Consider the following 14,854-nt stretch of genomic DNA (forward strand, 5'->3'; position numbering starts at 1 on the left):
GAATGCCCCTCGATTTTCCCACATTCAAAGCCTATGCTTTTTTTTTTTTTTAAGAGGGGGCAAGCCACAAGGCGGCAACAGGCTCTAAACCCCTTCAAGAAAAGACATCGGCGGGGTGGCCTCGGCCAGCAAAGTGGCGACACCCCACACTTCCAGCGGCTGCTCCAGACTGGAAGTGCGTCCCTCACGCTGCTGCTGCTCTGGGTCGACATGACCTCAGCAGATGGACCCAACTGCTGGGGGAGGACAGCAAGACAGTCTGTGGGCCTGAGCGGCGCTGGCCCTCCTGGTTCCCAGCAGCGCCCCCTGCCCGCCACTGGGTGCCAGAAGGGCCGCTCTTGGTCTGGGCTGGGGGCGGGGGCGGTGCTGCTAGCGGTGAGCCTGGATGTGCACACGTCATCACCTGACACGGGAGGTTAGGGCGCCTGCCCGCAGGGCCTGGGACCTGCGCTCAGCCAGCCCGACGCGGTCCTTCTGCCGCTGACAGCCACCACGGTGCGGGGAGGTCAGCCTGAGCGGGGGCTCCGTGGGGACACGCTGGTTCTGTTCCGGGAATGGCCCGTCCCTGGGGCCTCCTCAGGAGGCCTCAGGAGACGGTGCAGATGGCGCTGGCGTGCTGGCTCTTGAGTGCCTGCTGCCTCTGGATCTCTCTGGAGATGCGTCTCTTGATTCCCAGCAGGTACAGGTCCCGGTCGAACTTGCCAGCAGCAAGTGGGATGCTGGGGAGGAAGGGCCGTCAGGAGGACACTGTCCACCCGGCCCCCGCACCTGAGTGTTGGCCACAGGTAGGCGGCATGTGGAAGAGCTGGGCACAGCTGAGGCCTGGGTCCCCGGGGCCGCACCCGGGCCCACCATCCGCGTGCCCACCCGCAGCTGTGTGCCGACAGCCAGCGGACGGTGCCTCCCGCCTGTGCCAGGCCGCCCCCTTGGTAGGTGGCCCCTGCCACCCACTGGCTGTTTTAGGGGGCATGTGCCTGGGAGGCCTGGCTGGCTCGGGGTGCAGGCAAGGCCCATACCCTCTGGTGCGTCGCTCGCCTGACGCTGGCTTCTGACCCACTGCACAGCCACCTCCCCTCGGGGCACCCAGAACCCTGCTCCCCTCGGGGCACCGGGACATGCAGAGACCAGGCTGTGCTCTCAGGCCGCCCCCGCCCGGGGCCCAGGAGCGAGAGCATCCAACGGTACTGACTTGTCTCTCCCTGGCTTCACTTTGACCCGGAACAGGCCGTACACGGGGCGGTGGTCGGACGTCCTGACACCGGGGCAGGAGGAGTACTTGACGGGGCAGATGTCACCCTGGTGGCGGCTCCTGTATAGGATGCGGTCCTGCAGGCGGTCCCAGGGCCGGTTGGCGGCGGGCTGGGCTGGCCTGCTCTGCCCTCCAGCCAAGTCCCCACACACGGAAGCCCCCAGGAGGCCCGGCCCCGCTCCCCAGCCCCGGGCGGTCACCGTGTAGGACGGGGTCCTCTGCTTGGAGGTGGTGTCATACGAGTCCTTCCCGACATCGAACTTGTATGACGGCAGGAAGTGGATGTCCGGCTCCTGGAAGCCCTTGAAGATGGACCCTGGGAAGGGGCACGGCCCTGACTCGGTGGCGGCTCAGGCCAGCGCCACGCCGCCCCTTGGGCCCGCCCGGCCGCAGCGGCGCCCTGCCCGCTCACCTCTCTGCATCTCGCGGGTGAGCTGGTCGTGCTGCAGCAGGGCCTGCATGCTGGAGCCAAGGTCCTGCTTCAGGATGGCCTCCACGGCCGCCCGCCCCCCACTCAGGCGGAAGTTGAAGTCCCCAAACCAGAAGACCTCATCGAAGCGGGTGGTGACGTCCGCTGGGGCATGAGCAGCAGGGAAGTGCGTGAGACACCCCCCACCGTGTGTCTGCACCCCGACTCTGGGTCAGGACACTTTACCGCACCCCCGGAAGCGAGGGGCAGCCCACAACACCCTTGGGGCTCAGGGCGAGGGAGGCGCGGGGGTGGGGGGGTGTCCACAGCTTTCTGGGTTCACAGGGTCACAACTCAGGGAGCCTGGCACCAGACCTTGCTTCAGGTTGGTGAGCGACTGCAGACTTTTCTGGCCTTGGTTCTCAAGGCTCCAAACATTCCTCTCCATTAAACCACCCAGAGAACAAGAGAAGTTGCCGTGTCTGGGGGGAGGGTAAAGCGGCTCACCAGCGTCAGAGCGGTAGGGGCTCGTGTCCGGCACGTTCTTGGGCAGGGCCAGGCCCTGCACAGTCTTGCTGTAGTCCACCAGCCGCTCGCCCACCTTCCCGTCTCCGGCTGCAAGGACAGCAGGGTGGGGCCTCTCCACAGGCAGGTTTCTGAGCCCAAGGTTGGTGCCTGGGGGTCGGTCCGAGACAGACCCCCTACCCAGCAAGGTCTAATCACCCAGCATCTGCACCGTGACCCTCCCCTCGAGGGGTCTGGGGCTCACAGGTGAAGGGGGGCCTACAGGAGAATGGGGGGGCCTACGGCAAAGGACTTACAGGTGAAGTGGGACGTGATGAAGAGCAGGGAGGTGCCAAAGAAGGTGAAGCTGACGCCCAGGGCCCCCTTGGTCTTGATCTGGGACACGATGCGGGTGGTCACCGTGGAGCTCTCCACCTCTGCGGGAGGAGCAGGGCTGACCCGGGCCGTCCCCGCGGGCCGGCCAGGCTGCCCGCCCCCAGCCTGCATGCCCAGCCCGGGGCACCCACCTGAGCAGAACCAGATGAGGTCCCTGCGGATGAGCACGGCCATGTAGAGCGCGCCGTGGGCTGCCGAGTACAGCATGACGTAGTGCGGGCCCAGCGTCTCCTGCAGCCGCACCTCCCACTCCCGCCTGCGGGGCGGGGGGCGGTCAGAGCTGCACAGCACAGGGCGAGCCTGGACCGCCCCCTGCGTCTCCGCCATGGCCACGGGTCCTCCGCTGCCTCCCAGAGGCCAAGAGCAGGAGCCCAGGGAGGCGGGAGGGGGGCCACCTTCCCTGGAGCCCAGACCCTGCCCCCCAGTGTCCGGAGCAGACCGGGCACCTCCACTCCGGCCAGGCCTGTGCCGCGACCCTGCCCCAGTCACCAGCTGAACTGCCCACACGGCCGGGACAGGTGAGCAATGACGTTCAGGGGCTGAGCTGGGGGCCGTGCTGTGCTGGGTCCCTCACTTTCTCCTGGAGCAGCTATGTATTTACAAGAACCTCAGTTGCATTTCTTTTAAACTCTGTGAGTCCCCACTTGAGAAGAAAGTGATCCCGGTTGAGCCCAGGCTTAGACCACAGCTCATGTCTCCCCTCACACGGGGGTCTCAGGCAAAGCACCGAGACTGGTTCGCAGGACCACGCTGGAGTGGCGGGTCGGGGACACGGAGCGCGAGGGGCAGCGGCAGGGGCAGGCCCTGGCCCTACCTGTCAGAGCAGCCCTCCTGGACGCCCACAACATACAGGTCCTGGGCCAGCTCAGCCTCGGCCGGCAGCAGGAGCTCGTCCAGGTTCGGGGGCAGCTCCTGCGGAAGGGCAGCTTCTGGCAGGGGCTGCAGAGGCTGCAGGGGCCCCATGGCGGGGGCTCCGCTGTCCGGGCACCCTTGACCACACACGGGGAGCCGCTGGCCCGGGCAGGCTGCCCACCCCTCCCTCGGCCTGTCCTCGCCGGGCCTGTGCCCCATCCCGCCGGGGCCCACGCACGGCAACTGTGCTGCTTCCGGCCCCCGGGCCTGGCTGCCTACAAGGGGACCCCCCAACCTCTGCCCTCACAGCAGCCCGGGGAGGAAAGTGGGCACCTCGCCGGCAGTCTCCGCTGTCCCACCAGCTGCGGCCCGGGCGCTCTGGGCCCCAGGTGCAGGCAGGCCGCAGACAGCCGGGGCTCCCGGTGACCGTGCAGCCGCAGCCGGCGCTTCCGCTCAGGTGGTGGTTTTGTGGGGAGGGGCCTGTCCTGAAGCAGCCCCGCCCATCACCCTGAAGGATGGGAGCCCGGGATGCGGCCACTTCTGTTCTTTGGACGGGATGTGCTTCGGCGCACACGGGTGACAGAAGGCATTCCAGACAGGGCCGGAAACCCTGCTGGGCGTTAGGTCGCCCACTGTCCGGAGGAAGCCCGTGGCTGGCCCCAGAATCGGAGCCTCCCGCAACGCAGGGGTGGAGACCCCCTAGCTGTCGGAAGGGATCCCCCAGGAGACACGGGGTGGCTGGAGAGAAATCCCCCAGTGGGCTCCCCCAGAAATCAGTGGGTGAACCCTGAGCCCCCTGGCTGCGGTCGTCCCGGGGCCCCGGCTCATAGGCGGGATGGACATGAGCCCCGACCACGGGGATACACGGCGGGAGACAGACCCGGACCACAGCATGGACGCCCACCCGCGGTGTGCATCGGGGCACCCGTGTCCCCACACGGTTGTGGGGATCTGGGAGACGCGCGCACGAGTGGCGCAGGGCGAGTAGAACAGCGGGGCCGCCTGACGGGTGAAGGGTGCAGCCACCTGGAGGCCAGGTGAGGGGTGGGCTCTCGGCAAATCTCTGCTTCTTCCTCCCAAACCTGCTGTCAACCTAGAACTGCTCTGACATGTACAGCGTCTCTGAAAAGCGAAGCATCTGTGCCATGTGAACTGGTGGAGAGGGGCGAGGGCCGCAGTGATGGCCGGGAGGCTCCTCTGCGTGCCCCAGGGAAGCATCCAGAAGGAACCCCGTCCCGTCCCGCGTCAGGCCGGTGCCCGCTCACCTTCTGGCCCTGCATGTTCCACGTGGCCACGAACAGGGCCACGATCCGGTCCGGGAAGTAACGGGCCAGCTCATCTGCCCCCATCAGGGCCCCACTCCCCAGCAGGCTCCCCTCCAGGTAGCTCCTGCGGAGACGGGCCAGACTGAGCTGGGGGTTGCAGCAGACGGACCCAGGGAGGGGCTGGGAGCAGGACACACCTCCGGGGCCGGGAGCCCCCTCCCAGAGCTGGAGTGGCCTCAGGACCCTGGGCGGGGATGGGGGGAGCACAGTGCGGAGAGCCCCTGGAGCCCAGGGAAACCCGCCGTGTCCAGGGCTCTACAGACACCCTCAGGCTCCTGGCCTCCGGAGAGGAAGGGACGGGCAGGTGATGTTTGGGGCTTTTGGGGGGACCCTCTAAGCGCAAGGCCCTGGGAGGGCTGCAGAGGTCGAGGTGGGCTTCTGGACTGTAAGCAGACTTGGGGGGGACACGCCCTTCTCCAGGGCTCCGGCCTCCACCTTGCCAGCCAGCACTGGGAGCTTGTAAAGGCTTCCTGGGATGCCTTGGTCTTTGCAGGTTCAATCCACTGTAGGCTCTCACAGAATAACTCATGCAAACGGTGCAGAGTCAAACACCGCCACAGAGGCCCTGCGGGGACTCTGCCTGTGGGGCTGTTCACCTGTCTCCACTTAGCCCGAGAGCAGCCTCGTGTGTGCCCAAGCACCAGGGAGACTTCATTTAGGGACAAACCTGAGATTTGTGTAATTTTCACACGTCCACGAAAGACTGTTAGTACTGCCTCAGTGTTTTGTTTTTTTTTTTCCTTCCCAACTGTGTGAAAACTGTTTCCCTTGGACCCGTGACAAGGACTGTGCCTGACTGATCAGGTTCCCAAAGACGGAGGGGAACACACAGGCTCAAACGTCCAGGCTCAACCAGTCTATCCTAAAGGAAATCAGTCCTGAATATTCATTGGAAGGACTGATGCTGAAGCTGAAACTCCAATACTTTGGCCGCCTGATGTGAAGAGCTGACAAGTTCAAAGGTCTCACTTGCTGTTTTCATTCCAACTTGCTTAGAAGACTGTAGACCCTGGCTTGCAGAGATGGGCACCAATCCCTTGCAAGGAGGTGAAGTTAGAGTCCAGTCCTTACAAGCTCGCATGAGAGGCTCTTAAACTCTGACCACGCTCTGCAGGACAAGAGCTCGCGATGTCAGGAGGCAGGCGCCTCCCTGAGGCCGCTCTGTATTAAGGATCCCGTCGGGCTGCCTGCAGGGCTGCCTTCTCCAAACCAGCCCCGTCTGCAGTATGTGCAGAAGGCAGCCCCTCAAGGGCACAATCCACGCCCCTTTCCTCCGTCCTTGGCCTTGACCCCAGCCAGGTCTGGGCTGTGTGCAGCCCACAAGCTGAGACTCGCTCCTACACTTTCAGTGTTACTATTACTTCTTTTTAATCAATGATGTTGTTTATTTATTTGGCTGTCATGGGTCCAGTGAAGCAAGGAGATCCAACCAGTCCATCCTAAAGGAAATCAGCCCTGAATATTCATTGGAAGGACTGATGCTGAAGCTGAAACTCCAATCCTTTGGCCACCTGATGCGAAGAACTGACTCATTTGAAAAGACCCTGATGCTGGGAAAGATTGAGAGCAGGAGGAGAAGGGGACAACAGAGGATGAGATGGTTGGATGGCATCACTGACTCGATGGACGTAAGTTTGAGTGAACTCCGGGAGTTGGTGATGCACAGGGAGGCCTGGTGTGCTGCAGTCCATGGGGTCGCAAAGAGTCAGACACGACTGAGTGACTGAACTGAACTGGGTCTCCGTCATGGCACGTGGGAGTGTCCATATCCGCTGTGGCATGCGGGATCTTTAATTGCGGCACGCCAATTCTTCATTGTGGCACGTGGGATTTAGTTCTCTGACCGGGGCTTGAACCCGGTCCCCCGGCATTGGGAGTAGTCTTAGTCACTTGACCACCAGGGAAATCCCCTACACTTTTCAGTGGTTGGGGAAAAGAAGTATTTTTGTGCCAAAGGAAAATGACCTGAAAGTCACACTTTGGCCTCCTTGAACAAAGTGTTCCTTTGTCCACAACACTACGCTGTTGATGTGTGTGGCCTGGGGCTGCTTTTTCATCCCCACGGCAGAGGTCAACACTTGCCAGAAACTGTGTAGCTCACAGACTCGAAACAGTCAGTGGTCTGGGTTGGAGGGGCGCGCTGGGGGCAGTGGGGGCAGGCAGGGAGGGCACAAGACGGCTTCTGAGCCGCAGCGTGGCCCCGAGCCCAAGCTCCCGGAAACAGCAGGCCAGCACACAGCCAGTGGGTGTGGACGGGTCAGTCTAGGAGCCCCTGGGGACCGGGTGTGGTGTGCCCTGAGGCTCCGGCTCAGGGCAGGGGGTTCAGAGCTGGAGATGGGGGCAGCACCTGCCTCCCCTTCAAGATATAAATTAGGCGATAATTAGGACTAACCACTCAAGCCCTGTTGACGCTGGACACCCAGCATCTTCCTTGCCCACTGGGTTGGGGGCCGAGCCCTGCCTGTTAGGAGACCCTGGGGCGCTCCTGAGTGTCAAGGACAGAGGTCGGGCTTCTGCCTGCGCCCCTCCCTTCTGGAGATGGGCCATGGGGCCCCTCCCCTGGGGGCAGCCTGGCCACGCCCCTGGGGGCCCCAGCCCCATCCAGCTCTCCAACCTGGAAAAGTGCCAGCAGGTACATGGGGCATGGCCGCCTAACACTGGTCCTCAGCAAAGGGACCGTGTGGACACGGGTCCCGGGACACACCTCAGAGTCCTGGGCCCACCTGCACACGCACACGGAGGGCGGCTCCCGACAAGAGCAAGAAACAGGAAGGAAAACAGGCCTGCCCCGTGTGCAGAGAGGTCTGTGCACCTGACCAGCTGTTTCACCGGTGCCTGAGGGGCTGAGACGCAGAAGGAAAAGCTGGGGGTGCAGCTGGGAGAGGCGGGTGGGAGGAGACGGCCCACACACCCTCTCAGGAGAACCTGCCTGCGGCTCTCATGGGGCTTCTGAGGGTTTCCCGAGACCCGAGGCCGCATCCCCCGGGGCCCTACCTGCTCCGGACGTCCTTGGCACGGATGGGCGCCAGGAGGCTGAAGGTGGACCTGGACGAGTGAAGGGAACAGTCGTCATAGGCCAGGGGGCTTGGGGGCCGGCCAGGGCCCAGGCTGCTGTGCACCCGAAACAGCCTGGCCTGCAGCCGGAGCTTGTAGTCGGCGTGATCTGGGTCCACCTTGTTCGCCGTCCGCAGGCCTTCGGAGGCCATGTTGCGGGCCATGGCGGGCAGCGGGCGCGGGGAAAGCAGACTGGCCAGCCGAGGGGTGCTCCCAGCTGAGGCCCCTTCCCGGTGCAGCAGGTCCAGGGACGTGCTGATCATCCCAGAAAGACAGTTTCCCCATGAGGAGGGCCCCCCGCTGCCCGGGGCCCTGCGAGCTGTGGGGATCTCCTGCAGGGAGGCGCTCAGGCAGGGCGGGGAGCCACTGCGGGCGGGGGTCCCGGGGGCCTCGTCCTGCAGGGAGCCCCCCGAGGGGCTGGCCCCATTCCGCACAGTCAGGTCCTCGCGGCTGGTTCGAAAACGCCTCTTTCTCCAGCCCTTCTCATCCAGGGACAGCGCCCGCTCCAGCCTGGGCCTCGGGGGCGGCGGCTTTGGGGTAAAGGGTCTTGCTTGGGCCTGTGGGTCCTCATTGCTGACTTGCTCTGGGGTATCCAGGGGGAGCTCTGGGCTCCTCTCGGGTCCCCGACGGTCGCCAGCAGCCGGAGACCCCAGGCAGGGGACAGGCTCTTCATCACTGTTCGGAAGCAGTCCCTTGAGCATGCTGTCTTCAGGACGCAGACACCCCTGGGCAGTGGGCTGCTGGGGGGCGGTCTCTGAATGCCCCAAGCTCACCAACTTGGATGGCATAGTCTGGGGGCCAGCTCTCAGGGCCGGGGGCAGCCTGGCTGACCCGGGAAACGGCTCCTCTGGGGGCTGCTGCCGACGCCCGGGGTCAGGGCCGTGTGCTTGGCTGTGGCTGGGGGGGCGCGGAGCGGAGGCATGGCAGCAGCTCCCCCTCGGGCCTGGGGTGGTCCGGCTCGGACAGGATCAGCTGCTGCATGGCTGGGAGCCCCGAAGGTCCGGAGTCCCCAGAAAGTACCTAAGGGAACACCCTGCGGTTAGCCTTCATCACCAGGGCAGTGATGCCACTTAATGGTCCTGAAGGACAGCATGGGGCAGGGTGACAGAGTGGACAGGTCATTAGCGGCCCAGCAAGAACAAGCATTTATGCGTCCTGGCCCGCTGGCTCCTCCCAGGAGATGGGTGAAAAGTCCAGCATCTTAGGATGGAGGAAAGTCTCCCTCTTGCAGGGGGTGGGGGATGGGCGGGGGCGCTGCTCCTCACTTGGGGAGCCAGGGGCCCAACTAGTGAGAATTTCCACCCCAAAGGCGTAGGTGCAGCCTCGGAGGGGGATCCGGCCCGAGCCCATTCCTTCCCCGCCCCTCCCCGCTCCCACCCCCCTCCCCGGGGTCAGACGGCCCTACCTCGCTCACCTGCGCGCCCACCACCATCACTTGGCCCGCCGATCCGGCCCCGAGAGCAGGCGACCCTGAGCAGGTCTGCGCCCCGGCCGCGAAGGCCCCTGACTCAGGACTAGCGAGTCTGGCCCGGCCGGTTGCCCGCTCCCCAGGGTAACAACCGCCCGGAGCCGCGGGGCTGGGGACGGAGTAGGGGGAACGAGACCCGCGCCCGGGGATCCTGGCGCGCCACCGACACCCGCGCCCCGCTCCGCGCCGGGGAATCCCACAACCCGATTCCGCGCCAGGGACCCGTGTGCCCGGACTCCAACCCTGGGGTCGCCCCGCCCGGTCCTCCAGCCCAGCTCAGGGGTCGTTCCGCTCAAGGCTTCCGGGCTCTCGCCCAGGGGTCACTCGGGGCCTAGGTCGTGCGGGCCCCGTGTCCCCGCCCCGGACTTTCTCCAGGACTGCCGCCCCCGACCAGGGTCATCGCGCCCCGCGCCCCCACCTCTCGACGTCGCCAGTCCCCAGCTCCGCGGGCTTCAGCGGCCGCTCCCCGGCAACCGGCGGGCAGGGTGGCCTGGATCCCGGCGCCCGCAGCGGCCACTGGCGGCCGGAGGACCCAGGCGCGTGGAGCGAGGGCCGAGGGCGCCCTCGGGTGGGCGCCGGGAGTGCCGGCGGCTTCCTTCCCCCGAGCAGCTCGCGCCCCGCCCCTCGGGCCCGCCCCCAGCCCCGCCCCTCGTCTCTGTATTTCACTAGTGAGGACCCTGGGGGACTGGAGCCTAGAAAGCAGAGCGCTACCCTGGTCCCTCTTCACTGCCTTCAGGATGGGTTTTCCCGTCAGGCCCGCCCACCGCCCATCGGAGAGGGCGCCCTTTCTCCGGGGGGTCCCCCAGCGGGCGGGTCTGGTGGAGGGACAGAAAGCAGTGGCCCAGGGAGCCCTAGAAGCCAATCAAACCCAGGTCCCCAAAGGCTTCAATAAACAAAAGGAGACAGCGTGAAAGGCCTTGAGAGCGCAAAATATTTTATTTAACAATTTGCATTTAGGAAAAATAGCAGCTCCCGCCTCAGAGGAAGCTTCTTGAATCAAAACTCGCTGGCGGTCGACACAGACAAGGGGCAGGTCTCAGCCCGGGGGTCGCACCGGCACTGACCCTGGACACGGGCCGCCCGCCAGTGAGACCGGCCCCTCCCGCGGGGACCGCCCGCCAGTGAGGCCGGCCCCTCCCGCGGGGACCGCCCGCCAGTGAGGTCGGGCCCTCCCGCGGGGACCGCCCGCCGGTGAGGTCGGCCCTCCCGCAGGGGCGCGTCCTGGACACGGGCCGCCCGCCGGTGAGGTCGGGCCCTCCCGCAGGGGCGCGTCCTGGAAACCGTTCTGCGGGTCCTTCCGAGACGACCCAGTGGACCCAAGGGCCCTGTGCTGACCCCATCCCACCCAAGCCCGACACTTGGATTAAAACCCAACAAACCACGTCCCCCAGCGTTCTACAGAAATTATTTCCTAATGATTTTTATAAATACTTAAATCTTTTCTTTAGTCCCTTTAGACAGAAAGAGAATGTGAACAGTTTTGAGAACAGTCGATGAAGCCTTAAAGCTGAGTCCACCCGGAGGTCACCGTCCTGCGCAGGTTCACAGGCTGACAAGTCCAGGGCCACAAAGGTCGGACTCTGGAGCTTCGGACAAGAAACAGCTGCAAGCCCCTTTCTTCAGGATGTTACCAGCTCCCTAAGCGACGCAGTGGCGAGAGGCAGCAGGCAGCGGACAGCACCCAAGGGCCGGCCACGGGAAGCAGGGCCTGGCGGGTCCACAGAAAAACCCACACCAAACGCAGAGTCCCAGCTGTGACGCTGGACCCATCACTCAGAACAGCTCTGTCCCAGCCGGTCCCTCTGACTGTGGGAAGCCTCCCGGTCCTGGTGAGGCCACAGGAGACCACGCAGAGCTGGGCACGTCTTGGATCCAGGAGATAAAACGCAGGTCAGTACCGAGGGCTGCTCTCAAAACCTAACGGAGCTGCTGCTAAAGGAAGCCCAGTTTCCTCGGAGATGAAGCACCCTTCCACTCAGCAACGTGGAGCAGGGGCTGACCCGACCGCCTCTGGGTGCAGGGCAGGCAGGCAAGCTCCTCTCCGAGTCAAAGGTGCGCTGTGTGCACTGCTTCCTCCTGGCATCTGAAAGGACCTCTGGGCTTTATTTGGCAACGATTCACCGTGAGGTTTTGAGAGGTGCCTTAGTTACTGAGAAGCAAAATCCTCCTGCAGCCAAGATGCCTCCAGCTTCACTCAGTGTCATGTCCGCAAGTGACTGCAAATGTTGGATCCTTAAATCATTCCTTTGGGTCAAAGAGTCACTCTTCATCCAGCATCTTGAAGGTGTGGAATTAATGTCGGAACACTCCGCAAGTCATTTCTGAGTCGCTGTGTTCACGCCCATCTGGGGACAGACTGGAGTCGCAGGCCATTGGCCTGACCTCTGGGCGGAACAGCCATCTCCTGTCCCGGTGCTGCTCCAAGACGCGGCCCTTCTAGCTTAACGCCGGGTACTTCCTCTGGCCAATCCTCCCCGTCCTTGAGCTTCCTGAGGCAGCAGGGGCCTGAAACAACAGGGACAGGACTCAGGTCCGCACGCTGGCCCCAGGGGAGCCGCAGACCAAGCAGAGCAGATGACGGGCCTCAACAAACAGGTGTGTGCTGTCGTCTCCTGCACAGCCCGCGTCCCTAAGGCAGGGTGGCGGGGCGAGGCCGCGCCCACAGCCGGGTGTCTGAGGAGCCCCAGCCGGAGACAGGGGGAGGGAGGGAGCACCCAGGGAGGCGGGCATGGAGCACAGGCGTTTACTCTGGGTCCCAGGAAAACCCTACACGAAGTCAGAGTCAAGAAGTTTTGTGAAGGCGTCAGCAAGGTGAAGATCCAGCAGAGAAGAATCCCCTCAGCTGTGGAGTGGAGACGCAGATGGCGGCTGGGAGCAGGGAGGGCGCAGTCATGGGGGCCCACCCCGGAGGGAGCCCGAGGCTGGGGACCCCAGGTGGCAAGGGCAGGGTCTGCCTTGGGATGGCCCACGGTCAGGGGAGGTTTCGAATTCCTAAAGCCAAGACCTCCCCGCAGACCCCCTCCTCTATTGCATCCCAAGACTGCCCCCACCTCCCGTCCACTCTCTCCAGGCCAGAGACTGGGAGGGAGACAAATGAAAGAAAGCATTTCCAGCCTGAAGGTGACCAGCCACCAGGTGAAGAGGGGCCAAAGTCAGCAAAGGAGGGGGTCAGCCCCACCCCAGGGCAGCGTCAGCAGGAAACGGATGGGGCGCTAGCCCCCTCCCCCAGGGCCCCCCGCCTCCACGCCCAGAGCAGCAGTAGAGCCAGGGAGACAGCAAGGGCACTCACTTGTGCAAACTGAGCAGGGCTGTAGAAGGGCACCGCAGCCCCAGGAGGGGCCCCAGCAGGGGCGAGAGCACCGGGAGCCTGGGGAGCACACAGAGGCCGTCTCACCCTCTGACCAAGCACAGCGGCTTGGTTCGTTTGCAAATACAGACACTGTTTCTGAGGAAGGGTTTATCACACTTTTGAAGATGCCACAGAAGCAGGTCAAAGGCGCTTATTGCAGAACTACATTTAATTATTTAACGGGGCTCAGAAAAACAGTAAAACCAGGGCATGCACACGTAGCAGTGGGGGGAGGGGAGCAGGTACTGGGGATCGCTCCAGACCTCAGCGTCCAGCTACAAAATCCAGTGCTCTAGTTCACAAACAAACACGTCCCAGGAAGTCCTTCTGAGCCAAGGGAAAGCTTAGTCCCACAACGCACGGAAGAGTTAAAGTGCTCTCTTATTTCCGATCGAGCCTGACCGCAGGACAGCGGCCACCATCTCACCCTGCCTGGCCTACAACACTGTCTCCTGTTTGATCAGAAAACAGAGCCTGTGCCTCTGAAATGAGCGCGTCCTGATCCCAGTGGCTTCTGATGCACGCGCACACACACACGCCCCCCGTGAAGCTATGCCTGTGACTAGTCCTTTGAAAAACTCAATTGAGAAAGAGCACAACCACAGAACTTGGCCCTTTGCTATGGGCATCCTGGAGTCAGTCTGACCATGGATGTGCCTGGATATTCGACACCACCCTCTGAGAACCTCAAAAAAAAGGAGCACGGTGCCCTCAGGCGTGTGGCGACTGAGCGGCGACAGGTGGCGTCAGGGGCCGGGGCAGAGTGACTGAGCAGCACGGCGATCTCAGAGGAAAGACAAACCCCGTGCACAGGGCCAGCCACAGGTACCTGGTTAAAATGCTGGCTCACTTCCCGTGATAACGAGCTCAGTGAACTACAGCGCGAGAGCTACAAAACAGCAAGAACACAGACACAGACGAACAGCAGAGTCAGCGTGGCGCCGCGGCTCCAGCCGGCAGCTCGGTCCCAACGAGCTACGCCGCCGCTAGATCAATACAGCTCAATCGGGAGAAAGCCTGAAGCTCCTGCTCACGGACAGCTTTTACAGGAAATGACCCGTGCGAGAGGTGCTCGCCTAGCCCCGGGCCTCGGGTGGCTTGGCCTCATGCTGCCCGAGGCACGGAGGGGACCCCGCTGACGAGCGCCTGCAGCCCTCACTCTGGCCCAAGCTCCCAAATGACTGTGCGCACACAAGTGTGCCTTTTTTAAGACACAGCGCTGCTCCGGTTCCTCAGTTTCTCCACTGCCCTCTCGCCACCCGGTAATATCGTCTTAGAGGAGCCACTCGGACACCGTGGGCCTCCGAGGCCCAGACTCTCCGCAGACGCGCCCCAGTGCCGTTTACCTCTCCTCCCTGGGGACCATCCAGTCCAGACGCTGGGAGCTCAGGTCCAGGGAGCGACGCCACTGCAGGCCCGAACACCTGCTGGGACAGGGGGGAGGCTGCTGCCAGCAAAGCCGGGTGAGCCCGGGGCTCCCACACGAAGCAGGACCACCCGGGACAGCAGCACGGCCTCCTGGGGCGCCTTCTGAGAAGCCCTGCAGGTTCTGCACAGACCTGCTACTCCAACCCGCATCGCATCCTTACTTCCCGGGCACCTGCTGTGCCTCCCATGGCGGCCCTGCGACGGGCGCCGCGACCCCATCCATGCGGCGGCACCGAGGCTCAAAGGAGCTGAGTGACCCCATCCCCTGCCCCCCCTTTTTTAGCCTTGCCACACCGCTTGTGGGATCTTAGTTCCCCAACCAGGGACTGAACCCTTGCCCCTACAGGCGAAGTACAGGGTCCTAACCACTGGACCACCAGTCCCCTCCCACCCCCAAACTTTAAATAGCTAAGTAATGGAGAACCAGGACTGAAGTCAAGCTCCATCCAATCTCAAATATCAAACTCTAAATGACTGTATTTCACACACACAAAGAAACCCTCTATACTATTAAAACGTCAGCAGGAGAGTGTTTCCAGAGAACAGTTGCACGTGGCCGCCTCCTGGGGGAGCAGGAGGCTGACTTCCACTGGCCCCCGCGCCCTGCTGTGCGCATGGCTCACCTTGGGATCCGAGGCGGGCTCTGGCCTGGCCGGCCCCTCCCTGCTGGCCCCCTCGGTGGACGGCAGCCCCTCTGCATCTGCGGGGAGACGGAGGAGGCCCTTGCTGTCCACATGGCCCTGGTGCCCGGGGGACTAAACTCCGGGGGACGCGCACCGCCTGCCCCCCGCACACACGCGCCTGCAGACACCATGGTGGG

The 14,854-nt window shown here is 63.8% G+C and overlaps 2 protein-coding genes across 10 annotated transcripts in view; both read right to left on the bottom strand.

Moving 5' to 3' along the window:
• Positions 1 to 25: 25 nt before the first annotated feature.
• On the bottom strand, positions 26 to 9,753 carry INPP5E (inositol polyphosphate-5-phosphatase E). 2 transcript variants are annotated; one of them, XM_055541543.1, is made up of 11 exons: positions 9,676 to 9,753; positions 7,730 to 8,809; positions 4,676 to 4,799; positions 3,373 to 3,470; positions 2,690 to 2,814; positions 2,480 to 2,599; positions 2,166 to 2,273; positions 1,662 to 1,823; positions 1,450 to 1,565; positions 1,190 to 1,326; positions 26 to 719 (listed from the first exon to the last, which is right to left on the bottom strand). In XM_055541543.1, the coding sequence occupies exons 2-11, from the start codon at positions 8,575 to 8,577 to the stop codon at positions 587 to 589; spliced, it is 1,971 nt and encodes a 656-aa protein (XP_055397518.1). In that variant the 5' UTR covers positions 8,578 to 8,809; positions 9,676 to 9,753; the 3' UTR covers positions 26 to 586. The 2 variants fall into 2 exon arrangements, with proteins under 2 accessions (XP_055397518.1, XP_055397519.1); XM_055541544.1 differs by lacking the exon at positions 9,676 to 9,753 and adding an exon at positions 9,204 to 9,669.
• Positions 9,754 to 10,174: 421 nt separating this feature from the next.
• The window catches only part of SEC16A (SEC16 homolog A, endoplasmic reticulum export factor), a 31,186-nt gene continuing 26,506 nt past the window's right edge, over positions 10,175 to 14,854 (bottom strand). For 6 of the 8 annotated variants that reach the window (XM_055541559.1, XM_055541557.1, XM_055541562.1 and 3 more), the window contains 5 exons: positions 14,658 to 14,734; positions 13,953 to 14,030; positions 13,436 to 13,495; positions 12,547 to 12,624; positions 10,175 to 11,762 (listed from right to left, as the gene is read on the bottom strand). In XM_055541559.1, the coding sequence (XP_055397534.1) occupies positions 11,694 to 11,762; positions 12,547 to 12,624; positions 13,436 to 13,495; positions 13,953 to 14,030; positions 14,658 to 14,734 (362 nt within the window). In that variant the 3' untranslated portion in view covers positions 10,175 to 11,693. The remainder of the gene's footprint in view (positions 11,763 to 12,546; positions 12,625 to 13,435; positions 13,496 to 13,952; positions 14,031 to 14,657; positions 14,735 to 14,854) is intronic. The other 2 variants (XM_055541560.1, XM_055541561.1) reach the window with 2 other exon arrangements.

The sequence above is a fragment of the Bubalus kerabau genome, chromosome 11 (genome assembly GCF_029407905.1).
Source record: "Bubalus kerabau isolate K-KA32 ecotype Philippines breed swamp buffalo chromosome 11, PCC_UOA_SB_1v2, whole genome shotgun sequence".
Lineage (NCBI taxonomy): Eukaryota > Metazoa > Chordata > Mammalia > Artiodactyla > Bovidae > Bubalus > Bubalus kerabau.

What these genes read in the sequence shown, in the direction of transcription:
- INPP5E (XM_055541543.1), bottom strand. Translation starts at nt 8,577, where the DNA reads ATGCCATCCAAGTTGGTGAGCTTGGGGCATTCAGAGACCGCCCCCCAG. An exon ending in CCTCATCTGGTTCTGCTCAG is followed by an intron (nt 2,600 to 2,689) that starts GTGGGTGCCCCG and finishes CTCCTCCCGCAG; the next exon opens with AGGTGGAGAGCTCCACGGTG. An exon ending in AGAGGACCCCGTCCTACACG is followed by an intron (nt 1,327 to 1,449) that starts GTGACCGCCCGG and finishes GACCGCCTGCAG; the next exon opens with GACCGCATCCTATACAGGAG.